General features: G+C 48.5%; 1 protein-coding gene across 8 annotated transcripts in view; it reads right to left on the bottom strand.

Annotated features, from left to right (window-relative positions):
• The window catches only part of ARHGEF3 (Rho guanine nucleotide exchange factor 3), a 314,253-nt gene that overhangs the window by 272,454 nt on the left and 13,942 nt on the right, over positions 1 to 27,857 (bottom strand). For 6 of the 8 annotated variants that reach the window (XM_044933925.2, XM_044933927.2, XM_044933924.2 and 3 more), the window contains exon 2: positions 4,679 to 4,771. In XM_044933925.2, the coding sequence (XP_044789860.2) occupies positions 4,679 to 4,740 (62 nt within the window). In that variant the 5' untranslated portion in view covers positions 4,741 to 4,771. Of the gene's footprint in view, positions 1 to 4,678; positions 4,772 to 18,693; positions 18,735 to 27,857 lie in introns of those variants that run through there. The other 2 variants (XM_044933923.2, XM_044933926.2) reach the window with 1 other exon arrangement.

Below are 27,857 nucleotides of genomic sequence, written 5' to 3'. Positions count from 1 at the left end.
GCTTCCCAGGTGGCACGAGTGGTAAAGAATCCATCAGCCAATACAGTAGATGCAAGAGACACAGGTTTGATTTCTGGGTCAGGACCTACATCCCCTGGAGGAGGCAACGGCGACCCACTCCAGTATTCTTGCCTGGAGAATCCCATGGACCGAGGAGCCTGCCAGGCTACAGTCCACAGGGTCGCCGAGAGTCAGACACGACTTAGCAACTGAGCATGTACACGTGCACAGTGCAGACGCCAGCTGCTCAAGGTCAGCAGTTGAACTTCTGGAGGTGGAGGAAGCTGAGCAGGCCCCCACAGCCCTTGGGCGGTGAACAAAAAGCTCATAAAAATCAGTGACCAAAACAGCTCCTGCCTAAAGGACAAGATGGAAGCTGATAAGCAGGTCAAGAAGACAGCAACTGACAATAAATGGTGAAACTAGCCTGTCTAAGGTGAGGGCTCTTGAGGCAGCCTACCCTTAGATTGTGCAAACAGAACATAGCACCCAGCAAACCTCAATTCTGGATACAGCTCTTCATGCTGTGACTCACCCACTAATCACCCTGGGGATTTCCCTGGCACTTCCATTTCCACTTCCACTAGAGGTTAAGAACCACATGCTTCCCCTGTAGGAGGCACAGGTTCAATCCCTGGTCAGGGAACTAAGATCCCGCCGCAAGTTGCGGTCAACAACAAAAGAAAAACCATTCTGTTTTCTAGCCAGTTCAGCCCACTAAAGCCGCTCACGGGTTGATAACCTGTTGTGCACAGGGCTCTGGACTAGACGTGGAGAGTCGCTGCACCAGACAAGTCAGTGAAGTAGCCAAGCCAGCACAAAGGAGGTGCTCAAAACACCCTGGAATAAATGAGGGAGCCAGAAAAGAGCTTTATTTTCATAAGAGAGACACACATTTGTACAACCTGAGAGTGACAGACCCGGCAAGCAAAGAGTGACCCTGTATTTGAACATTTTCCGAAAGTGCTTAGGACTGCTAAACAAGGATGGGAGGTTCACTGGCTGACTGGCTGGCTGACACGTGAACGAATGAATGAATGAAAATGAAAACCTTCCGCTTCTCCAGCATGGCTGAGTCCTAACCTTCTATCCATTTCAAGGAGCTATCACAAGTCCATATATATGAAGGACTTACGTGAAGAGCAAGGGGTTCTCCCCTCAAAACCCTCTTGAACATCAGACATTCCTATTGCCTAACCCCGCTACCGCACAGCTGAGGAAACAGAGGCGCTATCCCACCAGCATCACTGATATGGCAGCAAACTTCATTCCCAGGGCTTCCTCTTCTAGAAAGCTTGTGCTCTCGTGAGTTGGCACCCAGAAGTACAAGTGACAAGTAATGGTTGCTCAGTTAATAAATGCTTTGGGACTGAGTCTCCCCACAATCAAGTCACTTGCTTGAAAGACAGAATGTCCATAAAGCTCAGGAGCAAAACGACATCCCCTCAGAAAGGAGTGAGGTCTGTGGGCAGGGCCTCCAGGGAGCCCCTCTCCTTGGGGACCTGGGGTTGGCTCCAGGTGCTCAGGTCCTTCTCAGTGGCAGGTTCTGTCACAGCACCTCACCTCAAGGATCCGGGGTCCACCCCTTACCACCACCTGACCCCTGCACTCGTCAGTCCAGAAATATCAGCGGGCACCTACTGCCTGCCAAGCACTGGGGAAACAATTGTGAACAAAACAGCCAAGACTTGGCCCCATGGAGTTCACAGTCCATTAAGTAAGGTAGACACTAAAAAGATGATAACATATAGGATAAGAAATCATGTCAATGGATTATCATTTCTAAACCACAAGTCTGGCTGTATCCATCTTCTGATGGAAAAATCTTCCTAGGCTCCTCACGCTATATGGGATTAAATATAAACAAACAAAAATGAAGACAGATGCCTTAACTGGGGGCTTACTCCAGGCCAGGTGCCTGACTATGACTAACTCAGGACATGCCATTGCAGGAGGTACTATTATTATCCCCATCGACCAATGATGAATTAAAAATTTTCCACTTACCCACTGCTCATTGTGTGTGCAAAAGCCTACTCCCTCCAACCCTGAATTCCCTGAGCATTCATCTTACTTAAGTCGCTGTCTCTGGTGCACACATTTATATTTCATAAATCCCCACTGAATGAATAATTAACTAATCAATGGGCTGGTTTCCTTCACGGCATTATCAGTTAATAAAATCAATTCTGGGAACAAGTGCTCCTAATAATCACATGAGAAGTAGCTGCAATGTTGTGTAAAGAGCCAGAGCCCCAGTCCCTGCAGGCCTGAGACCAGGCTTGTCTGTGTGAACTCAGACAATCATTTCCCCTTCAGGCCTGACTGCCCCACACTGTCCTGAAGAAGAAGAAACCAGACAGCGAGCCTAGGACCTCTGTCGGCTCTGCATGTTTATGTGTCTGAAACATTATAGGGAGTTGGGGGCAGGGGCTGGGGCTCAGGAGGACCTCTGAAACTGCACTCTGCCTGCTTTAAGAATAAGGTCTAAAGTTAAACATTTTAGGGAGGATAACTGATCAGGTCTATGGGGGCAAGAGAAGAACCTCCTCTCTGGCTACAGCTCAGTGGGCTTATTTATCCTAATCAAGTAGATTCATTCCCATGACAAACAGGCTCGCCCTCAAAGCCCCTTACCAGGGAGGTGTTTTGGATGAACACCGGTGGGACCATCACCCCCAACTGTACACCAGAGCAGAGGGGCTGGTGAAATGCAAGAGCCCATGTTCATATGCTGAAGGCAGACAAAACCCAAAACACACTCTCCATGTCTACACTCTCCTCTGGGAAGGCCCCTGAGTGTGGTCAAGGCCACCATGAACATGGGCCTGATGGCTCCATGTGGTCCTTAAGCTATGACCACAGAAGAACTCGCCACTGAGCAAGCATGCGTCTGTCTGTCACTCGAGGTGAGAGCAATAGGTAGGAGCTGGGGCTCCGTGGCAAGACAGGGCATTTGTTAATTTTCCCTTGTTGTTTGGACTGTTTTTGAATCAATTTCTGTCCTCATGTCACCTAACAGACATAATGGGGGTAACAACACAACTCCCTATCTCACAGGGCTGTGGTGAGAATTAAATGAGTAACCCAAGTGATCCACCCAGAGCCTGACACAGACTAAACACTCTGATTGTTGCCAAGGATGATGGTGATGGTAGTGGATGAATCCGTTTGAGTAGAGAAATCCAAAGCAAGGCTCTCCCAACAACCCCTGCCAGGATCTGGAGAGAAGCAGGTGACCCCGGGATGACCAATCCTGGAAAAGCAGACTTGGGTGCTTTTCAGAAGAGAAACAGAGAGGTGTCCACTCTTGGGCAAGACCCGGGTTGCCCAGGGGCCTGGGCCTCAGGATAGTCACTGAGTCCTGTAAGGACTGACGCTTGCCGGGGCCACTGGGAAATGCAGAGACCTGAGAAGATGAACTTCCCAGAGTAAAGAGAAAGGGGAGGAAATTACAACTATGGAGAGATACCATTGTTCACCCATCAGACTGGCAAAAATCAAAAAGCATGAAGAACTGAGGTGTGGCAAGAGATGGGCAAAGGTGAAATCTGGTATCTGTGGGTAAGTTGTGCTTTTTAGAGAATGAACTGGCAATATTTATGAAGATCTTAAACTCATTCACGGGGTGGCCCAACAACTTCACTCATCAGTAACCAACATGTCTTTCCATGTGCTTGGAGGCATAAACCAGAAAGTGCATCAAAGCACTGCTATTAATATTAAGGGCAAAAGAGAGAATCCACCCACCCACCACCAACAGGAAAACACTGAGATTCTCCTGCCATGGACCCAATACTTACTTTGCAGCAAAACAAGGTAGTTTCACATGTACTGTCTTGAAAACATTTAAAATCATATTATTGAATGTTTTACAAAGGGTACAGAATAGACCAGCAAGCATAGTATGACAGACTGTTTTTAAAGAACAGGAAGGAAGGAAAGAATGACTTTTTTCCTATGCATATTGCCTGGAGAATTCCATGGACAGAGGAACCTCGAGGGCTACAGTCCATGAGGTTGCAAAGAGTCAAACAGGACTGAGTGACTAACACACACAGACACCTCATAAAAGTTCTGGAAGGAAATTCACAAGGTAGGTCACAGTGGTTACTTTTGGGAAAGACAGGAGTAGAGTATGTGCAAGAAATGAAATGGCGGGGCCAGGGGGAGGCTCAATGGAGACTTCACTTTTATTAACTAGGAAAACTTATGCATGCATTTCTTGAGTATTTAAACTAATGTATGTATTTATAAGGGACAAAAAAAGAGGAGGTGGAAGGAAGAGGAAGAGCTGATGACTTCAAGAGAAGATGTAACTGCCGAGCGCTAAGGGTCTGCCTTCACCACCAGCAAATGCAGAAACAACACATCTACGCATAAGCCCATTATTTCTTGGAATGAGCGTCCTTGGTTTTTAGAATCAGATATTTAATTCTGGACCATATCAGTTCTATATACCAACTCTTCCTTCTAAATTTTGGAAAAAATTCCCTCATACTTGACAAACGTATCCTTCCTCTGGTGTCAGGAATTCAAGCTATGAAAAGGGGACGCATGGAAGTTTTGCTATCTCCAAATTCTTGATGGCCCCCACTGACTGATAAAAAGTCCTGAACTGCACTTATGTTGCATGTAAGAATTTTTTTTTAATTTTAATTTTTAAATAAATCTTTACCTTTCTGTGTTTTCTTCCATTCCTCTAAAGGCACACTGATTCATTACTCTGGAGTTGTCCATAGACGCTGCATCACAGATCCAGGTCTCCTTTCTGAAAAAGCAAAATAGCCAACACTTGTAACCTGGGTGCACTTATGTTAACACAGAGACGCATTAAATACATACAAAAGGAATATGTCAAAGGCTGCCCAGTGTCCATCAAAATCCATTCTCCCTTTCGCCCATGGGTTATTTGAGTTTTATGGGGGACTACATTTCCCAGGCATCATTGCAGTTACATGCAGCCACGTATGAGTTCCAACGGAATATGAGAGGATGTGATATTTTCACTTCTCCATCTAGGTCTCAAGACATGGGCAAGCCCTGTTCATCCTTTCCACTGGCTGGAACTCAGTTCTGACCACGCAGATGATGACAATGCACTTGGAAATAACAAAACAACAAGATAAAAGGCACTTGGGCCTGTGACTCTGCATGGAGCACAGGTGCCCTCTGAACTTGGAACTACTATCTTCGAGAGAAATGTCTTTGTTCTTTAAGTCACTTTAAGTTTAATAAAACTTTAAGTTCTATTGCTTCTTGTTCCTACGGCTGATAAACTCTCATCAAGTTGACTCTATGTTAAATATTTTCACTGGGGCCCTTCGGAGGGTGGGTTTGGTTATTTGGAGCTTGGGACAGTCTGTGTCTATGGAGACAGGTGAGACCAAATTACTCTGGGTCACAATTTTGGTAAAACCACACATCATTTCAAACAGGTACTCCATCAGCGTTGGATGGATGAAGAAGTGTTAATAAGCATGTAATCTCGTCCCGTGTGAAATGTCTTGAAAGCAGAGCACGTGGTTTTGAGTCAGGAACACTGGGACCCACATGTATGAGCTGTGAGCTTCACTTCATGAAACAGCTGCTCAGGATGGTAAAACGCCATCTGAACGTACACCACACCCGCATTTAAGGATTTTAGTCTGGGCTGAGGAGCAACAGAGGCTAACTGACGGGGATAGACGGATGGACCTGGGGAGCACGTTCCGATGGTGGAGGTTTCCACCCACTATTCCACTTCCTGAGCACCTGCCCCAGGGTGACTCTAAGACACAGCTCAGAGGTTCCCTCTCCAGTCTCAGGAGCTGCACCCCTCACCACTCCAGGTGTGGCTCTAGCGTTAAAAGACACATTCTCTTTCTACAACACGGCCAGAACACTGAGCAGCTACTTCCTTTGTAACCAAAGAAACAGCTGTCAGTTTCAACACAGGAAGAGCTGGCTGTGTAGGCCATGTTGAGGGATGGTGTGCTGGTCCCTAGCCTGGAGCCTCCTAGACAAAAGGGGGTCCAGGAAGAGTTCTGACACCCATGACCTTCATGCTGTGCTGTCACGGCCCAGCTCCACTGCATCAGCTGCGATGACTGCTGAGCATCACAGGCCGCTTGGCCAAATCCTCCCCACCCCCTGCGCCACCCCCCTCCACGTGTTCTACTCTGAGTCTGGCCTTCTCCCAGATCAAAGTACCACGTGGGTAAACTTTCAGATCCAGGTGAACAGGACCAGATACTTGGGACCTCGGCACTATGAGGCACTGGAGAATCAGTTTGGGGGAGAATCCGCAGTCACAGCCTTCAACCCTGCTCTTTAACTTGCAAAGAGCACACCATGAGATATTTCTAGTATCTGGACCCCTGTCTGAGGCCGATGCTCTGGCTGGCTTCCCTCAGAGTTTAACTCCTTCAGCTGAGGCCTGTGCATCATGGAGGGACCCAGAAAAAGGCAAGAGGGAAGAGAACAGCTCCTGGAAGGAGGAGGGATGGAAGGTAGTGGGATTTGAACTCAGAGTCCCAGAGGTGCCACTGCATCCCTGCAGTGAGGGGACAGAGCAGAAAGCAGTGGCCGCTTCTGCAGCTGTAGACACCTCAGTCCCCCTCACCTCGGCCTGGAAGCCACATCTGCTCAGTGTGGCAAGCTCTTCTGCAGCACAGTAACTGCTGCAAGAGGATTTGACACCTACATCCCAAATGATGCCAACAGAAGTCACTCCTCCAAGTCACATTTCCTCAGCAGCTTTGAGGTCAGAGCCTGCCCTCCACGGGCCCACTGGCTAGTTCTGGGTCAGGTTTTACTCTTTACCTCCTGGTGTTAGAGAAGGTTTTCTGTACAGAGCCATCAAGAAACCACTGCTCTTCAGCCTGCCGGTAAGGACAGGGATTGGGACACCCATTTCTGTACCCCAGCCCTGAGGGATTCCCAAGGCTCAGACACTGACATGGATTATCTCAGCAAATTCTCACACCAGCCCTAGAAAGCAGGTGCTGCCTCACTCTATGAATTGGAAAACTGGGTTAAGATTTGTCAAAGGCTGTACAGACAGCAAATGGCAAAGCATTTGTTCTGGGGGGTTCCTAACCATGGTATTATAATGTGCAAGGGAAAGCTCAGTGCTGGCTGAATGTATGAATGAATGAACAATACTTTCAAAAGCAGTCTCAGGGCTGTGGGGAGACGGTGTCTCTAGAGGGACTGCCCCTACCCACCCTGGATGCCCTGTTGATATTCTCAGATCCCTCCCAAGGTGCCTACTCGGTCCCTGAACACTTACTCTGAACCCAGAATTGCCAACTTCTGCAGGAATGTATGTGCTCAGTACTGCTGCTGGTCATGGCCAGGGCAACCACTGACTCAGCACCTCCTACCTGTGGGCAGGAAGCTCAGGGCTTTCATGCAGAGGCTCCTCTCATCCACCCACGGCCGCACAGGGAAGGTGGGATCACACCCCTTTGAGGGACGGCACAACTGGAGCTCACAGAGATTGTGATGAGCTTGTGATTAAGGTCTGGACACTTAAGTGAGGGCAGTGTTCAAACTCTGAGGGGCTGGTAGAACAGCGCAGGCCTTTCTCCCACCTCACAAGACCCACCACTCACCCTGAGCAAGTTGTGAAAGTAAGTGCTGTTTCAACTCTTTAGCTGGAAAGCTCTGTATTAATCTAAAGCTACTGAGCATTTGCTATGCCAGTCCCTTCATGGAAGAGGAGTCCTAATTCCCCCCAGCTAGAAACTGGCACCACCACCTCCCCTCCTCCACGGCCTGCATCAGTGGTGACCAGCATCTTCTCAGCATCAGCTTCCTACAAGGTTTCCACTGGACACCAAATCTGGCTAATTCTTCTCTGAGAAACATCTCTTTTCAGGACGACCAATTGTTGGTGAGGATGTGAAGCAACCAGAACTCTCACAGCCTGCTGCTGGTGGGAGCACAGACTGGTCCAATCACCCTGGAAGATGGCTGCAATATCTAGTCAACCTGCCTTTGCTCCCAGGTACCTACAGGGACCATGAGACATTATCTAGAATGTCCTCAGCAGTACTGTTCTCAGCACAATGGTCCTGTATTAGCTTCCTTCTGCTGCTGTAACAATCACCAGCTTGGTGCTATTTGTCATCTTACGGTTCTGGAGGTCAGAAATGGGTCAGCAGGGCTTCACTCCTTCTGGAGGTTCTAGAGGAGAGTCCACTTCCCGGCTTCTCCAGCTCTCCATGCATTCCTTGGCTCATGGCCCCTTCCTCCTCTTCACAGCCTGCAGTGGAGCACCTTCTCTCACCTCCACTTCCATCGTCACAGCTCATCCTCTTACCAGACGCTCCTGCATCCCTCTTACAAGGATCCTTGTATCTAGACTGGCCCACCCAGAGATTTTAAGATCATCTCCCCATGTCAAGGCCCTTAACTCGGGACTTCCCTGGGGGATCAGTGGCTAAGAATCTACGCTCGCAGTGCAGGGGGCCTGGGTTCGATCCCTGGTCGGGGAACTAGATTCCACATGCTACAACTAAATGATCTCACGTGGCACAACTAAAGGTCCCGTGTGCTGCAATGAAGATCAAAGATGTCGTGTGCTGTAACAAGGACCCAGAGCTGCCAAATAAACAAATATTAAAAAAAAAAAAGACCCTTAACTTAATCACACCTACAAAGTCCCTCCGCCAGATGACGTAACACAGTCACATGTATTACCAAGGGAATGGTACCTGTCACCAGGGGTGAGGTCATGGATAATTTCTGAGGGGCCATTATTTGCCTCACCTCCAGCCCAAAACCAGAAGCAAATCCAAATGCTCATCAACAGCCGAATGAATGAAATAAAAGGCGGTAATTCCCAGCATATGAGAGTGTACCGTCTACAGCTACCCGCAACAAGGATGACGCTCACGAGACAATACTGAATTGATGACACCAAACACAGGAGCACTTGCTGTATGAGTCTGTCTGCAGAAAGGGCAGAACCAGGTCAAGTTTGTCTACTCTACCATTTCCTTCAACTCAGAGTCTTCCATAGTCCTCTCAAAAAGGTCACTGCTTATTTTCTATAAGTCAATATAGACACAGACGTGCTAAATTCCCCAACTTTGCATCCCACCATTGGAGTCAACAGTTATGAAAATCCAATGAATGCGTTTAGAACTAAAGGAGGAGGAGGCGAGGAAGGAGGAGGAGCAAATGCAGCAGCAAGTGTCTCTGCCTCTCTCACATTTCCACTCCACAGGTGTGTGCCACTTCACCTCTGGAAGAAGCAGATCCCAGCTGACTTCCTGACCATCCCCGATCCTGCCAGTAGCTGTTCACCAGACAGACCTGGAATGTCCCCCTGACCCCTGCTGCACTGTCCTCCATCTCCCCTTCACTCCTGTCACCCACCTGACACCCCCTGCCCCCCGAACTCCCCCTAAACCTCTGCAGGATTTGCAGTACAAACCATACCATCGGCTCTTAATTGCTACTGTCACATAGTAAGTGCTAACAGTGACAAGCCCCTTAATCTAGTCTCCCCAGTCAGGCTACAAACTCTCAAGAACGGAAATCAGGTCTCTCCTGTTCAGGAATGGCCTGTTCAATCCTCCTCCTAGTTCTGGCTGCATGTGAGTGCCTAATGCTAGTTCATAATAACCACTAATGACGCAACTGCCTTTGCTGAGCACCTAACATGCATCAGGCTCAGCACTCCTCAAGCGGGACCTCATTTCCTCTTCTCCCACCAATGAAGGGGGTGCTACCACGATCCCTCTTTTGAGTAGGAGGCACAGAATGGCCAATTAACTTGCCCAAGGCCCCAAAAGTCATCACTAGAGGATGGGATTTGAGCCCATGTGATCTGACTCCAGGGCTCGTGGTGCCCTTGACCAAGACCCCACTCTGCTTAATGTCCCACCCAAGTTGGGTTAGGCATAGAGTTGGTGCTTAATAAATATGTGACATTTCCACCCCCCCCCCAAAAAAAAAGATATACTAAGAAGGAGAAAAAAAAAAAAAAAACTTTCACAGAACAAAGTAACAAATCAAGACTCATCACAAAATAATTTTTCAGTCTCAGACCTCAGAAGGGAACACACCCCCTGGAGAGATTTGAAGAAGCCCACCCGCTCCTTCCTCTGCATTATGCTTGGCTTTCGGGAGCGTTATAGACATTTATCAGCAAACAGTCAGGGTCTGTCCTCCAGGTTTTTATCACAACAGGGAGAGCTGGATACATTTTTTCTTCTTTTGTCCGCCAACCTCAGGACCAAAGCCAAAGTCAGGGTTGAAGATGGACTGGACGACGGGGGCTGTGACCACAACGCCCTGAGCCACCTGCCCTCAATGACCTCACCTCTCACATGGCCAAAGAACGTGGCCCAGAGGCCTTGACTGCAAACAAGGCCGCCACCCCCGAGGGCTGCTTTGGCCAGAGATAAACTGAAGTGGAGATAATGACACTGACATCATGCCATGACCCTCAGTGCTGGCCGCTGGCTCGAGCCCGTGCAGTCCGTTCCTTAGAGGCTGGCCCCTCACTCAGATACCAAACAGCGCTCTGTCCAGCGGCGCAGACGCGGCGGCACGCCCTCGGCCTCCCACAGACTGGCCCGCAGCATCCGAGTGGATATGGATGGGAGTGCCTGCACCTGGGGTGTGCAGACTACCCAGGACACGGCATTTCTAAACCACTGCCTCTGAGCAGGGGCGTGGGACTGGCTGGAGGTTAGGGAGGGCTTCGGTTACATCTGGACCACTAGCAGTTTTACAAGAACAAAAACAAAGAGTTGACGTATTTGGGGGGTTATTAAAATTGTCTCAAAGTTTAAAAAACAAACCCTGATGGTTACAGCACAGTGTGGTGGAGCAGTACTGGAGAGACGGACAGCTACAAGGGGAGCCGCAGCCATGGCCGCAGGAGGGAACCACGGATGGGATCTGGTCTCAGCCGGCTCTGCGCCTCTGGGCAAAATGAGACAATCTACCCTGAGTGTTTAGCCAAGAAGATGCACTCAGTTCGAGATCAGTGTTATCAAGTTTTATTTACTCCATCTTTCCTGGAAGCCAGACATTGTGAGGTCCTAGAGGGTAGGGAGTCGGAGACCAAGAGTTTAGGAATGAGGTCTCCACTACCACCCTCAGAGGGACACTTTGTAAACAACCACTCTCATCCCCACAGGCTTTCCCAGTCCTCCAGTGATTCCCTGGTGCTCCTGCCATGCTTCTCCGTCACCCAAATCCCGATATGTGCTCGTGCCTTCTCGGCCACACTGGGTGCAGAGGCAGCCCAACTGTGAGCATGCTGACAAATGTGAGTTCCCTGGATGACAGAACAAATCCAACCAACTGCACTTGTCCACTCTCACGGAAGACAACACAAACTTGCTGCAGGACCAGGGCACCTTGGAGGCTACTGCCACGCACCTGAAGATATGAAGCAGCCCTCGTGGGAGTTAGCCGCCCCCAGCATCACGACAAAATGAGGCTTCAAGAGGCAAGCTCCCTCAGTACCCACCTGAGCCCTCAAGTCACTCTCTCAGAAAGATGTAGGCTGGGGACCCAAGGACGCGGGGTTACATTTCTAGAAACAAAGTCAAGATGCCCCAATGATGGAATGGGTACAACCGATGAATGCCATCATCACACATGTTCCAACAAGCATCCTGGACTCGCCCCTGGCCAGGCAGCCTCCAGCTTCGGTGGTTGGCTCCCCACATGGCTTAACTGCATGGAGAGGCTGAGCTGAGCATGCCCTGGTGGCAGCCACAGTTCCAGTTCTCACTGAGTGGCCTCCATCACATGCTCCTGTGGGGAGACAGGGAGAGGAGACTGGTCCTCAGTTTTCAGGTCCTCATCCCAAGTCTCAGTCTTCCCAGTGGGAGGTTGGATCCCAGATCCCAGGACGAGGGTTTGATGGGGAGAGCACCAGTGCTCAAGTCCTGTCCAGCTCCTAGCTGCCTGTCCTTAGGCCTGAGGGTGTTGCGATTCCAACCAGGGCATCTCCTGTCCTATAGGATCCATATGCCAGGGTTCCTGGGTAAGTCCTCACACTATAAAATAGTTCCAATGCAACAACAACAAAAAAAGTTTGAAAAACGTGCTTTTCACAAAACCTCTAAGCCTCTCCAACAATGTCTTTGATGGACACTCAGTTTGTTTTTGCTGATAGACAGAGAGCATGCTCATGTATTCACAGAGGACACAGAGGTAGGAGGGAGTAAGACACAGGTCAGAGCGGTGTGCCCACTGCAGGATGGACACTGCCCAAGCACGGCTCATCCAAGGGAGGGCATGCAGGCTCCCCAAGGATCTGGGCACCACGTCCGCACAGCCACCATTGTCGTCTCTGCCCTCCTGCTCACAGGCAACGGTGACAGCAGCCTTCCTGTACGCCAGGCACCCTGCAGAGGGCTTCAAATGCTTGATCCCATTTAGCCTTCTCAGCAAGGCTGTAAGATAAAGACTCTTACCTCCTTGTTACAGAGAGGTTTAAGTGCCTTTCCCACGTCCACAGAGCTAGTGAGTGGAAGAATCAGGGCCAAGCATAAAAATAAGCGTGCTTATCTCCACCACACCCTACTTAACAGAAGTCCAAAAGGGAGATGATTCTCGTAAGATGGCCCTAGAATAGACCTTGTGCTAATGTTGCCATCTGGGAATAAAACTGGATCCTTTGGTCAGGGCAACATTTTCCTGACCTGATTCTTCACCAAACAGGGCATTTATTAAAGTGAACTTCGTAGAACTGACACATGTCACACTCACTAACTCAGCTCGAGGAAGGTAGTCTGGTTTGCCTCACCATCATTCATTTCCTGCAGAGACAAATGCTTACATACAGCATACTTCATGCCCAAAGACTGCTTCAAAACACCTGCAAAAAAAGGGGGTGATTTCTATGAGAAGCTCAACTATAAATAATGTTTCATGACATCTAGGCACTTAAGACAATATAAAATTCCCTGGAATTAAATATATCAAGGACCCACTCTATACCTGCATATAGTCACATGACATCCCCAGGAGATGCACACTGTTGGCCACATGTTACAGAGAAGGAAATGGGCTTCAGCAGCTCAGCCAAGCTCCAGCAGCTGAAGTGGACCATGGGGACTGAACAGCTGGATCTGACTCCTGGACCGAGGCCTCCAAACTTCCCAAACCCACAACTGGCACCTGAATAAATACGCAGCCTGATTCCCCCAAGAAAACTCTCTGGCTAAATCTTAGCTCCATCTCTGTGCTCTTACCCCCAAGTATCAGCTGAGAAAGGTCCTACGGAGGAAAGGACCAATCAGGCCTCTGATACGGGAGGACAACTTCTAAAGTTAGTGGGGAAATCCTGCAGAACCCAGAATTCCCCTGGAAGGACCCTGGAGAAGGTGGGTTCTGGAGAGGGGTGCCCCCTCCCTCAAAGAGCCCAGTGCTGAGTAGGTGACTGTGTGTTCAATCGCACTCCAGGTAAAGTCGGTGGTTGGGGCAGAGGGAACACACAGTCATGTAACCCTTGGACACCCACGCAGGACAGCCCTACCCACCACCCCTTCCAGAATATACACTCACATAAGTGGAAGAGCAGGATTCAATGATTGTATCTTTTCTTTAAATTAATTTATGTATTTATTTTTAGCTATGCTGGGTCTTGAGAAATCTATATGCAGATCAGGAAGCAACAGTTAGAACTGGACATGGAACAACAGACTGGTTCCAAATAGGAAAAGGAGTACATCAAGGCTGTATATTGTCACCCTGCTTATTTAACTTATATGCAGAGTACATCATAAAAAACACTGGGCTGGAAGAAGCACAAGCTGGAATCAAGACTGACAGGAGAAATATTAATAACCTCAGATATGCAGATGACACCACCTTTATGGCAGAAAGTGAAGAGGAACTCAAAAGCCTCTTGATGAAAGTGAAAGAGGAGAGTGAAAAAGTTGGCTTAAAGCTCAACATTCAGAAAACGAAGATCATGGCATCTGGTCCCATCACTTCTTGGGAAATAGATGGGGAAACAGTGGAAAGTGTCAGACTTTATCTTTTGGGCTCCAAAATCACTGCAGATGGTGACTGCAGCCATGAAATGAAAAGACGCTTACTCCTTGGAAGGAAAGTTATGACCAACCTAGATAGCATATTCAAAAGCAGAGACATTACTTTGCCAACAAAGGTCCATCTAGTCAAGGCTATGGTTTTTCCAGTGCTCATGTATGGATGTGAAAGTTGGACTATGAAGAAAGCTGAGCAACGAAGAATTGATGCTTTTGAACTGTGGTGTTGGAGAAGACTCTTGAGAGTCCCTTGGACTACAAGGAGATCCAGCCAGTCCATTCTGAAGGAGATCAGCCTTGGGATTTCTTTGGAAGGACTGATGCTAAAGCTGAAACTCCAATACTTTAGCCACCTCACACAAAGAGTTGACTCATTGGAAAAGACCCTGATTCTGAGAGGGACTGGGGGCAGGAGGAGAAGGGGACGACAGAGGATGAGATGGCTGGATGGCATCACTGACTCGATGGACATGAGTTTGAGTAGACTCTGGGAGTTGGTGATGGACAGGGAGGCCTGGCATGCTACAATTCATGGGGTTGCAAAAAGTCGGACATGACTGAGCAACTGAACTGAACTGATGCTGGGTCTTCATTGCTGCGTGGGCTTTTCTTTAGCTGCGGTGAGTGGAGGCTACTCTCTAGCTGTAGTGTGCCAGCTTGTCATTCGTAGAGGCTTCTCTTGTTGCAGAACACGTGCTCTAGGGCGTGTGGGCTTCAGTAGTTGCGGTACACAGACTCTAGACCACAAGCTCAATAATTGTGGCACACGGGCTTAGCTGCTCCACAGCCTGTGGGATCTTCCAGGATCGAGAATCAAACCTGTGTCTCCTGGCAGGTGGATTCTTTACCAATGAGCCATCAGGGAATCCCTCAATGGTTGTTTCTTTCTTCTAAGAGCTTCCAGTTCAGTCAACATAAGTCAAATGCAAGAGAGATGGGATTCCATGATACCATATTTCCACAACAGCATGATGTACCATAAGCTGCTGAAAGATCTATATTATAAATGCTGAGAACATTCACACTACAGAGAACCAGTCAAGCCTGTCAGTTCTGAAGTTAAGACTACAGGGACTCTAATTTGACCTCTGCCACTTGGCGGCCTCGAGAGCCCAGAAAGGGCTACTTTGTGCTTTGGTTTCCCCACCTATGGGCTTCCCAGGAGGCGCTAGTGGTAAAGAATCCGCCTGCCAATGCAGGAAATGTAAGAGACTCGGGTTCGATCCCTGGGTCAGGAAGATCCCCTGGAGGAAGGCATGGGAACCCACTCCAGTCTGCTTGCCTGGAGAATCCCCATGGACAGAGGAGCCTGCCAGCTACAGTCCATGGGGTCACAAAGAGTTGGACACGACTGAAGCAGCTGAGCATTTTCATAGCACTACCCCAACTACAAAATAGGATGGTAATAGTGTCAGCTCCACAGCGCTTTTTTGGGGATTTGATGACACAGAGCCAGCGAAGAGCAGAGCACAGTGCTCCACAAAGGCGGACATCCCCTCCCCTCCTCAGGAAACAGACAAGAAAGCAGAGGGTCCTGAGGAGAGGTGAGCAACTTGTCAGCGGTCCCACAGTGAGAGAGTCCAGAATCCACACTGTATTTAGCACTGGGGGTCTCGGGGAGCAAGGTGTAAGAGAGAGGGTCCCTGCTGGAACAGAGTGAGCCTGGGGCAGCTAGGTTAACAGGCCTGAGAGGCAGAACTTGAAGTGTGGGGAACTGGGCTACTGAGCAAACAGGAGCATGATGACGAGGAGGGAGAAACACTTTCAGAGAATATAAAACTACCTGGTGAGGAACCATTCCAGACCCACCCAGAAGGCAAGACCACACAGACACAGAGAACTCAGGAGCCAGTAAACTGGCCACCTCGACCACAGTCACGAAGAAAGTGACCTTGCCAGTGACGGTCACCCTAAATGAGGCTTTGAGCATGCCACCCTCACCCGCTCCCCCAGCCCCAACCTGCTGACAGCCCACCTGGCCCCTCCACTGATTCCCAGGTTGGAGGCTGAGACCTGGATCTGCTCTGAGAAATCCCCTCCAGGATTCCAAATCCTGCCCTCCTCTCCGAGAGGCACATGCCCGCAAAGCACACAAGAAATGACAAGGAGGTGTGAGCAAGCTGCGCTGGGCCAGCCAAGTCACGTGTCCAGTGCCGGCCTGGCTCTGCCAGCTGCTGAACCCTCACCCACTTCTCAGGCACAGAAGTAACCAGGAGGTGCCTGCAACACCACAATGGGACCTTTACAGCTCAGCAGGCTGCAGAGGTCAAGAGCAAGAACGCACCTTCCACAAACTCACCCAAAGCCTGCAGGTGGCAGGGAGACAGGAGTGAATGAGGGCCCTTCTGCCCAGTTATAAGCCTTCCTCTGTGTCCAGAAAGGCGCAGACAATGGGAAGGGGCAGATGCTTCCGGACGCAAAGCCTGGCACCCAAGTCCTGTGCTCTGCTGCGGTGAGAGCAGCTGTTCCCCATCACCCCCTCCCAAGGGGCTGGCAGGGAGAATGAGACCACAAACCAAAGGAGACTGGAGGCAGAGGCCCCCAAGTCATTGAGGCATCAGCTGTGACACAGACACTAGCTCTTGTGCAATCCGGGGTAGCAGCCGGGGGACACTCAAGTTCAAAACACCCAGGTGTGTTCATTCCTGCTGACCGCAGGAGGGGAGCAGCCGCTGCCACTACCCAGAAACCACACCTGGTGACCTGGCACCAAGAAAGTCAACCTCACCCAACACGGCAGGACATGCCAGGGCCTGTGGCTGAGGCCGAGGGCCTTGTGTTTCCCTACCAGAGTCACAGGGTGTCACAGCCAGAAGGACACGGTGCTCGGGGCCCTCAGGTGTCCAGAGGCAGGACACAGAATCGTCCATGCACAGGCTCACGCTCGGCCCCAGCTCGGGTCTCCTGAATCAGAATTGTGATGCTGGGCCTGGGAATGTGCACTTTGATGACACACCACCACCAACAACCCCCAGGGTGACTCTGAGGCAGCCAGCCCCGCAGCAGGCTGCTCTGGAAGCTGGATCGGTCCAGCCTGCTGGGTCTGTCTGTGAGAAAACGAGACCAGACAGTGGTCGATGGTTCATTCATTCCAAGAGCATCCACCCAGGGCTGCCCAGGGGACTGGCTCTGAGGAGACACGGTTCCTGCCCTACGGGGAAGAGCTGGGTCCACCTGGGGAACTTCTCTGAAATGCAGGTGTCCAAGCTCCATCCACCGCCTGTGATTCGGGTTCGAGGGACTCAATCCAGCAAGAAAATGAAAGCAGGGCCAGACAAGAACATGAATCTGGAAACTGATGGAAGCCAAGTCTGGGGAGACTGAGGGTACGGCATGAAGGACGACTTTGCACAGCACCGGCTATGGGCCATCCCTCTGACTACCGCTGACACCACTCACACTCAGCACAGCCCTGTAGCGGAGCTGGAGGCCCCACCTCACAGATGAGAAACATGAGGCATATGGTACAGTGAAATGCCCTGGCCCAAAGTCCTGCTGCCAACCAGAGCCGAGGCTGGGATTCGAACCCTGGCAGCACGTGCCCTCTTCACTGGCATCCCCTCCTCAAGCCCCACCTCTACGACCTTGGCCTTTCTCTCTCCTGTCTTACTCTTCATCAACAGTCAGTGACAAGGCCTGACCCCCTTCTCTCCAAATCAACTGCTAACACCACTTTAACCTTCCATTATAGCCTGTGGGCTTCCCCAGTGGCGCTGGTGGTAAACAATCTTCCAATCGATGCAGGAGATGCAAGAGACACGGGTTCCATCCCTGGGTTGAGAAGATCCCCTGGAGAAGGAAATGGCAACCCACTCCAGTATTCTTGCCTGGAAAATCCATGGACAGAGAAGCGCAGCGGGCTACAGTCCATGGGGTCGCAAAGAGTTGGCCAGGACTTAGCAACTGAGCACACGCATAAAGTATGAGTCCCGTCAGCCAGGTCACTCCCTGGCTTAATCCTCTGCAAGGGCTTTCCACCGGCCAGAAGACGCAAATCTTCCTCCCAAGTTTGCCTCTGGGACTTCCCACAGAGCTTCCCCTCCACTCCTCCAGGCTAAATTCTCTCAGCTCAGACCCTCAGCTCTCCCCAGAAGACAAGGCCACAGAGCTCTGTCCAGTCCAGGGTTAAGTCCGAGGTGTGTGGGGTGGGATGGACTATGGTGGTTGACTGACCAAGGGACTCTGCAGCTGGTCAGAGGCTCAAGGATGGTGGGGTGGCAGCAGAAGGGCCAGAAAGTCAGTCTGGGCAGACAGGCCAGGGCTAGACTGGGAAGGGAGGCCTGCGAACGTGACAGGGAGGAGCTAGGATGTAAGCCTGGGACCATGCGTGGCTGAGGAGACTCATGGAAGCAGGGGAGCAGTGGGACCAAATTCACACTCACATGCTACTGGTGGACTGAATTGCTATTTTCTCTGATCTCTTTGAAAGGCAATCTGTCAAGAGCTAACAAAAATTTAAAATCTGCCTGCTCGCTGACCCAGCAATTCCAAGTCTATCAAGGATACTCATTGCAGGATCCCTTCATATTAGCAAAAAAGAGAAACTGGCCTCACTGGCCACCGAGAGAATAAACCACAGCCACAACTCCTCCAAACCCTTGGAGCTGAATGCATTTCAGAACTCATAACATCTGCATTTTAGAAAGGTAATAGGAAGTATGTATAGTATGTTACATACAGCTGCACCAGGGTCAAGTGGAGCATCCACGGTCAAGTTCGCAAATATTTCTGCAGCTGAACATGTGACTTTCTGCCGCACACTCTGAAGAGGCTCCTATTATCTCAGATCTGGGCATCCAATGAGTTTGCATCAAACTTTTAAAAAAATCATGTAGTTGTGTCTTGATTCTGTAACTGTGGATAAGGGATGGAGGACCTGTGGTCAGGTGAAGGAATAATAAAAAATAGAAAGTGATCGAACATACCCTGAGCCCTGACAAGTCAAGTAAGCTCCAGTGCTGACACGCTGGGCCCATGATGGCCCTGGGCCCTTTACTACTCCAGCCCGCCTAAATGCTCTTCACTGTTGCTGCCGCCGCCATTAACATCAGGAGCACGGACTGTGTACCAGGTCTTAGCGCTTTACACTAATTGCCCCACTAAATCCACACAACAACCCAGAGGTGGTACTGTTACTCATGTTATCCAGATTCATCGCAAATGCATCCTCCATCATCCAACAGAGAGACTGACATACAAAGGGACAGAGCGACTCGCTCAAGGCCACCCGCCAAGGCGCCGCAGTGCTGCACAAGCTGCCAGCTGTCCCTGGTACAGTCAGGCCTGGGAACCTGGGAACTTCGGCTCCAGAGCCTCGGATACTCTTAACACCTACACTTTCCTCACCTCCTCTTGGTAAAGTAGCTTAAAACTTTGACAGAACATGGCAGACCACAAAGATATAAACAGATAAAAGTCAAACCATGCTAGCATTCAGATCCACAACCAGAGTGCTTATTCTCTCTCAAGAAGCCAGGCCTGTCAGAGAGACACCAGCAAGGGCAGCCAAGCATGGAGCCAGGGATCCTCTGGAGCACCAACCCCAGCCCAGGCAACCTCAGGCCATTCAGCTTGGAGATCTGCCCCAGAAGACCCACAAAGCTGCCCTGGGCAATCTACACAACACACTTTAATTTGTTACAGAGGATCAGCCCAAGGTGTGGGTGCCAAGCGTCAGGCCCAGGCAGACAGAAGCAGGTTCCACCTCCTCACTGGATCCCCTCCAACCTACCCAGTAACACCAACCACCACCATCACCATTTAACCATCAGCTTCGGGTAAAGCTAGCCGACAGGCGGGTTCTCTCCCTTCCAGGATGGGATGTTCAGGGACTCCAAAGACAGCAGCAGATAGATGCATCTCTCCTTTCAACAGCACCACAGTTAGGAACAGCCAGCCGTCCTCCCTCCCAAGCACCAACCCTTTCTGCAAAGGGAGCCTCGTGCCAGGGACCGGTGGTGATGGTGGCTATTGCTCACATGCTGTGAGTGTGAGGTGGGTGAGGACGAGGAGGAACACACCAGAGCACCATGGCAGGGGAAAATCCGGCCTCTCACGGGCTCCAACCTCGCCTCCCCTCCAGCCTGCCCTGGCCTCGGACACTGTTTCAGCTCCCCAACCTTCCTTCACCAACTCTAGAGAAAGACTGCCATATATTTTGCATACATAACAAAATAGTTTGCAACATAAACTACACAAATCTAATGTGTACAAGTTATTAATGTTTTTAGATATTTATACTCCAATATAACCACCAACTTTCATGCATTAGAGAAGGAAATGGCAACCCACTCCAGTGTTCTTGCCTGGAGAATCCCAGGGACAGGGGAGCCTGGTGGGCTGCCATCTATGGGGTCGCACAGAGTTGGACACGACTGAAGTGACTTAGCAGCAGCAGCAGCATAACCACCAACTAAATCAAATTATAAAACATTTATAGCCCTCATTTCTTCATGCCCCCGCCCCACCCAAAGGTTCTTTTTCACTGTTGCGTATACTCCATTGTATGGATATACCACAACTTGCTCATTCACGTGGCTAGTTGATGAGCACTTGGGTTGTCTCCATCTTTTGGTAATTATGAGTAAAGCTGCCATGATCCTCCCTGTGCAAGTCCTCAGGCTCTCATAGGCACTCACTACTGTTGGGTATACACCTGAGAGTGGAATTGCCATATAAGTAGGAATAGATTTAGTTTGGGTAGACACTGCCAAAACGATTTTCCAAAGTGGTTGTACTAATGCACATGCCCATTAGCAGTACATGAGAGTTCCAGTTGCTCCATGTCTTTACCAACACTTTTGTGTCAGTCTATTTTATTGTAGCTATTCTGGGAGGAGATATAGTGGTATCTTACTGGGGTTAAAATCTTCTGATGACTACTGAGGTTAAGTGCCTTTCTATACACGTTTACTTGTCTTTTGGAATCCTCTTTGGTGACATGCTTGCTCAAATCTTTTGCCTTTTTTAAATTGGGTTGTTTCTTACAGGTCTGTAGCAGTTTTATATACCTTCTGGATATGAACACTTTGTTGGACATATGTATTTCAAATATTATCTCCCAGACTATAGCTTGCTTTTTCACTCTTTTTAAAATATAATTTATTCATTGGCTGTGCTGGGTCTTCATTGCTGTGCACAGGCTTCTCATTGCAGTGCTTCTCTTGTTGTGGAGCACACAGGCTCAGTAGTCGCACTGCACACACCGGCTTCGTTGTTCTGCAGCATGTGGGATCTTCCCGGGGCTGGGATCGAACCCACTATGTCCCCTGCGTTGGCAGGTGGATTTTTAACCACTAGACCACCAGAGAAGTCCTGATAAAGAGTTCTTAATCTTATTTTTCCATTTTTTTAAACTTTTTTAACTGATTCTTAATTCTACAGTACTTTACAATTTTCAAAAGTCTCACACACATGACTTCATATAATTCCATAATAACCTTTTTTAAAATTCCTTACCCCTTTCTTACTCAATATTCTTATCTGGAGAATCCCACAGACAGAGAAGCCTGGTGGCCCACGGGGTCGCAGACAGTCAGACACGGCTGAAGTGACTTTCACTTACTTTCACCCCTATCTTACCCCTCCCCTTTCCCTCTTTGTTCTTTGTATCTGTGAGTTTGCTTTTTCGTTTTGCTCACCAGTCTGTTGTATTTTATGGATTCCACATACAAGTGGTATCATACAGTATTTATCTTTCTCTGACTTATTTCACTTAGCATAATACCCTCTAAGTCCATCCATGTTCACATCACTGTTGACAAGAGTTCTTAATTTCAATGAAGTCCAATTTATAAACTTTTTCTTTATGGCAGTGCTTTTTTGTGTCTTGTTTAAGAAAGCTGTGCCTCATCTAATTTGATACAGATATTCTTCTTTATTATCTTCTAGAAGCCCCACTTACTTGCCTCCTATATTTAGTTCCTTAACATATCTTGAGCTATTTTTATATAAGGTATGAAGTAAGGGTGGTGGGACATACTTTTAGGGTAATATCCTGTCAGCTGTGACCACAAATCAGAAGACAAGGTCCCCCTTCTTCTATCATCTCCCGAGACAGATGCTGCTGCTGCTGCTGCTGCTGCTAAGTCGCTTCAGTCATGTCCAATTCTGTGCAACCCCATAGACAGCAGCCCACTAGGCTCCGCCGTCCCTGGGATTCTCCAGGCAAGAACACTGGAGTGGGTTGCCATTTCCTTCTCCAATGAATGAAAGTGAAAAGTGAAAGTGAAGTCACTCAGTCATGTCCGACTCTTACCGACTCCATGGACTGCAGCCCACCAGGCTCTTCCGTCCATGGGATTTTCCAGGCAAGAGTACTGGAGTGGGTTGCCATTGCCTTCTCCGTGAGACAGATGGGGCTTCCCAAATACCCCTTTCCTTGAACTGGAGCCGGCAGAAGCATCTCATTTCACCTCACCTCCTGCAGCCCAAGAGAATTCAGATGTACATGACCCTACTGTTTGAATTTCTGGACACAGACCATACACAAAGTACTCTCATCTCATATTAAGCTTCAATAACTTCCTTTAAGTCCATTTTGACAACTCTCCATGGGTCAAAATCCTTTTGAAATGCAAACTAATCAAGTAGGAATATGCACAGGGATGATGTAAGGTAGCACCTGGCTGTCAGATGTGCTGAGCACCCACTGTCTGCATGTACTGGCTGGGGGTGAGTGACGCTATGGGTCACACCCCTGTGTCACCATGCTCACAGCCTGGGGAAGAGACTAAGAAAAAATGGGGGAAGAGAAAGTAAACAGAGGGAAGTGCTAAGAGAAGGACTCCATTGCAACATTTGAGCCAAGACCTATATATGGAAAGGAACTGGCCCTGAGAAGAGCAGGGGTTAGAGCATTCTAGACAGGAGGAATGGTGTACACAGACTGAGAAACAGCAGGGATGGGGATTAGAAGGCATGACGGGGAGGGGCAGAGTACGCAGTGAAAGGTGAGAAAAAGTTCGGATTTTTTTTTCTAATCAGAATCAGAATTCATTGGAGGATTATGCTCTGTTATCTTCTTAAACACAGAAGTTCTCTAGAAGAGCATTCAGTTAGCTGGTCTACTCTGAATTCCTTCTATCACACCATGGTTCAGACAGACAACGAACCACAGCCTCTCAGCCTTTACTGAGCTTGCGTACAAATGCACGCTTGCGTGTATGTCCATGTGCATACACATATACATACACACACACCTGCTCCCTTCATGCTGCCTCAAGCTGAGGACTTCGTACCCCGACCAGTTCTGGGTGAAATGGAGTTGACACTGCAGACTTTTGCATCTCAACTGGTGATTTCTCAGCACTTATCACAGCTGTAATTTTACTTACATTCATGTGACTATTTGATTAGCACTTGCTTCCTGAATGAGTGTCTTCTGATTCTAAAACGGCAGAACCTGAGCCTGTCTTGACCATCAAGGCATCCCCACCACCTAGTATATGGCCTGGCCCAAGGCTGAAATGCTCAATATCAAAACACACAAAGTGTTTTGAATGCAAAAGTTCAAACACATACAAAAGCAGGAAAAAATGTACCCATCATACAACCTCCATAGTCAAGTCATTCCTTTTTTCTTCTATACCCCTCCCAATGAACTAAACCCCAGCCATCATATCACTCAGTATGTACTTGTTGAATGAATGTATAAATGAATGTCTCTTACTGTAATGGACAAAAAACTGGGTACTTAAATTTTACTCTTACTGATTTTTCTGTTGATACTAGACAGACAGGAAAAAAGTCAAGGATGGGCTACCTCGATGAGTCAGTTTGCCAACTGGTTAACTCCAATAAAATTTCAGGAGATGAGATTTAAACTATGGGCTAAGATGAATCTCCCTTCCCCCCTGTTCATTGGATTTTAACTTTTTGGTCCTGTTCTCATCATTGCCACATTCATTAAGAAGTGGCGGTAAGCAGGGGAAAATTACATATTTTCCACAATCTCTTTCAAATAAAATACTGAAGGAACAAGCTTCTTTTCATTAAACAAGACATGTAGCCTTTTACACACAGAAAAACAATGCCTTAGAAACAAGTATTATATTATAGCTTGCTCCCTCCAGGGCAAACTATACTACACCTATTTATTGGAATATTTAAAGTAATTTGTTCCAAAGGAGCCTGGTCCTTCTGAAATACCATCACCATTTTACAAACACTGGACAGAACTGTCATGACTGTGATACTCACAGTGCCCTGCAGAGTGAGGGGCACTGAGTACTCACTGGCTTTGTTTAATGTCATCCATTCTTCAGGATCCCAAAGGAACCGTTAAAAGTGAACTGAAATGCTAAAATGCAACCATACTGAGTGATCTTTTTGTTGTTAAATATACTTGTTATCTGTATTTTCCAACTTTTTTTCATCAGCACAAAGAAAAAAGTATTAAAGTTGTCTTCAAAACTAAGACCCAGAGATAAAGTCACGTATTGGAGTCTAATCTTGCGTGAATGTGTGTGTGTGTGTGTTTATGTGTTGTCATGGTTACAAGTCCAGCCTCCTGAATCTCTGCCACGTGCAGCCTGTGTGGCCTCAGGCAAGTTGCTTCATCCCTACAAGCCCATTTTCTCTTCTGTAAAGTGGGACTGATAAGACTAGCTGACAAGGTGAGATGAAGCTTGAAGATTAAATGCACAGAGCTCTGAGCTTGAGCATATTGCTCAAGCAATGTTGCTGCTATTATTATTGTGTTTGTATTTCCAAAAATGAGCAGGGAAAGAACTCTGGACAACTTTAAGGCTCTGCTGGGGAGCCTTCTCAATGCCTGCACAGAAGTGGGTACCCCTGCCTCCACCCCCACAGGGGAAGCCAATCAGGGAGTCGGAGGGGGCCTCCACACACCTGGCAGGAAGCTCACAGAGACCAAGGCCTCTGAGTCACAGCCCAGCCCCTCCCTGCCACATCCCTTTGTTCCCTGGAGGGTGAGCTGTGACTCACATGGTCTCTAGCTCTGGGTTGGGCCCATCTGACCCAAGACAGGACTGACATAGTCACTAGGAACACTCATTTGGACCCTGTCCTTGTCCCTCCTCTCCCACCCTCTGGCCTGGTGGCCTGCTCGTCCCACGCCAGGTCCCAGCCTGCAGTGTCGAACACTGGAAGGATGCTGTGGGGCTCCTGGGTAGTTCACCCCATTGCCGCCACCACCACCCATTCTGTTTCAGTCTGTGCCGTTTTTTCCACTGTGGTTTGCTTCATTTTGAGTTAACTTGAGAATGTAAAGAAAAAGTCCAGGAGACCCACCATAGTTCACACCCATTCACACCCTCTAACTACTCTTACATTTGGGGGGGGGAGTGGGATGGAAAAATTTACAACATGAAATTTACCATTTTAACCATTTTTAAGTGTACAATTCAGGAGCACTAAGTACACTAGCAATGTTGTACAACTATCACCATTATCCATCTCAAAACTTTTTCATCATTCCAAACAGAAGCTCCATACTCATTAAACATGAGTTGCTTAATTCATAGCGGGGGCCTCCCTCCCCCTTGCCCCAGTAACCTTCATTCTACTTTCTATCTATATGAACTTGCCTATTCATACGTCATAGAAGTGGAATCATACAATGTCTGTCCCTTTGTGCCTGGCTTACTTCACTTAGCATTGTGTTTTCAAGGTACATCCAAGCTGTGGCTTGTTTCCTCCCTTTCTGTGGCTGAGTAACGTGCCATTGAATGCATGCGCCATATTCTGTCCATTCATGTGCCAATGGACACACGAGCTGTTTGTACTTTTCAGCTACTCTGAATAACACTGGTATGAATCTGTGTGTGCAAGCATCTCTGGATACATTTATGGGTACACCCACTTCTTATGGGTGTACACACAGGAATGGAATTGCTGTTAGTACATCACATGGGAGTTCTGTTTAACTCCTCTTGCCCTTTTAAGATGGGCTTCCCAAGGTTCAGTGGTAAAGAATCTGCCTGCAAATGCAAGTGATACAGCGATACGGGTTTGATCCCTGGGTCGGGACGATCCCCTAGAGGAGGAAATGGCAACTCACTCCAGCATTCTTGCCTGGAAAATTCCATGGACAGAGGAGCCTGGCGGACCACAGTCCATGGGGCTGAAAAAAGAGTTGGACATGACTGAGCATGCACACCTTTTTAAGAGTTGGGCATCATAACCCAGCAACTGCCACAGCTAATGCTCAGTGAGCGTTCCTTCACTCTGCTACACACCATTCTGAAGATTTTGTGTGTGTGTGTTAACTCATTTAGTCCTCAAAACAATTCCTTGAGGTAGGGTGTGATTATTTTCACCCCCATTTTACAGACAAATAAACTGAGGTTACCCCTACTGGACAGCAGTGCCAGCATCTGAATACAGATCAATGATGCTTTCACACTATCTCCCCAGTATGACCAAAAAAATAATAATAATTGAGCTCTTCTGCTAAAATGCATTTTCTGTCCCGAAAGATGCCTTAGGTACCCTGTAACCTCTTTTCTTGCTCTGGACTAAAGAACTAAAAAAGGGAATGGGGGCAGGGGGTAGGAGTGAGTGGGGATGCTCATTGAGTTGGATCATTCTAGACTCTCTCTTTGCAGTGAGAAATCCAATTCCATCTACATCAGTGAAAAGGGGAATTTGTTGGAAGCATAACGAAACAGCTCAGCCCAGGCACTGGATCACGGGCGATGGGCCCATCTCCCTCCTTATACAGTCACCACTCCATTCTCTCTGAGGAAGGGGGCCCCCCCTTACAGCTCTGGTGCCTCTGAGCATCTATTCTGCCACTTTCGAGTCAGGGTGACCCGAGGGAAGCCCATGGCCTGTCCTGGCTGGGTCTATATGCATCCCTGGACCAATCACCACAGCCAAGTGGCTGGGGAACCATGACGGGCCCAGCCTGGGCTGCAGTCCCCTCCTGGGATCAAAAGAATGAGGACTCTTTTCAGAGGAGAGGGAGGGAGGCAGGGCAAATGCCCGACACACACTGTGGTGTAATCTCCAATAGCAACAAATTGGACGCTGCCCAATAGTGCTAAACAAAACAACAAGGTTAAATAAAACTGCTACATCCATTCAGTGAAAACAATATGCAGCTGTTCAGCAAGTAATCATGAAGATTATGTAGCAACTTAAGAAAAAAAGAAGTCTTATGGAGTAATGTCTGCTGGGAAAAAACAGGACACACAAATACAGACCCACTTATATGTAACAATTCACATGTAAGAAAATATGGCAAGAACTGTATCATAATGAAAGAATCATAAATGGCTTTTAATCTCTATTTTTCAAAATTTTATTTACTGGTTCAACAAATATTTACTGAGCATCTACTCAGAGCCAGGCGAAGTGTGGGGGATATGGCAGGGAGCAAAACAGAAGAAAAACCCCAGCCCTCATGCAATTTCCATTCTAGTAGGGGAGGCAGAAAACGGATAAGATGAATGAGCAAAATATACGCTACACTGGACAGTGACAGAAGTTAAGAGACAAAATAAATCTAGAAAGGTAGAGAGGAGTGCGGGGGTAGTGCTCACAGTTTAGATATGATGGCCAGAGAAGGTGATATCTCAGTAAAGGTGAAGGAAGTGAGAAACCCCGTTACGTTGAAGAGGGGCTTGGACGAGGGTGGTAGCAGCAGGGGGTGACGAGCAGTGACAGAACTGCCCTCAACTGAGGTGTGGGAAGAAGACCAGTGTCCTGGAAGCGAGGTAAAGAAAGAGCTTCAGGGAAGAGAAAATGACCAACTGTCAAACACTGCTGATAGCCAAGAAGGAGGGGGCTGGAGAAGGGGCCACTGGGATGAAGAGCACGGCAGTCACTGCAGACCTGGGCAAGAGATATTCATGAGGAATAATGGGCTCAAAAGAC

The sequence above is a fragment of the Bubalus bubalis genome, chromosome 21 (genome assembly GCF_019923935.1).
Source record: "Bubalus bubalis isolate 160015118507 breed Murrah chromosome 21, NDDB_SH_1, whole genome shotgun sequence".
In the NCBI taxonomy this organism is placed as follows: Eukaryota; Metazoa; Chordata; class Mammalia; order Artiodactyla; family Bovidae; genus Bubalus; species Bubalus bubalis.
Note: the sequence above shows the minus strand (reverse complement) of the source record. Positions and strands in the feature narration are given on the sequence as shown.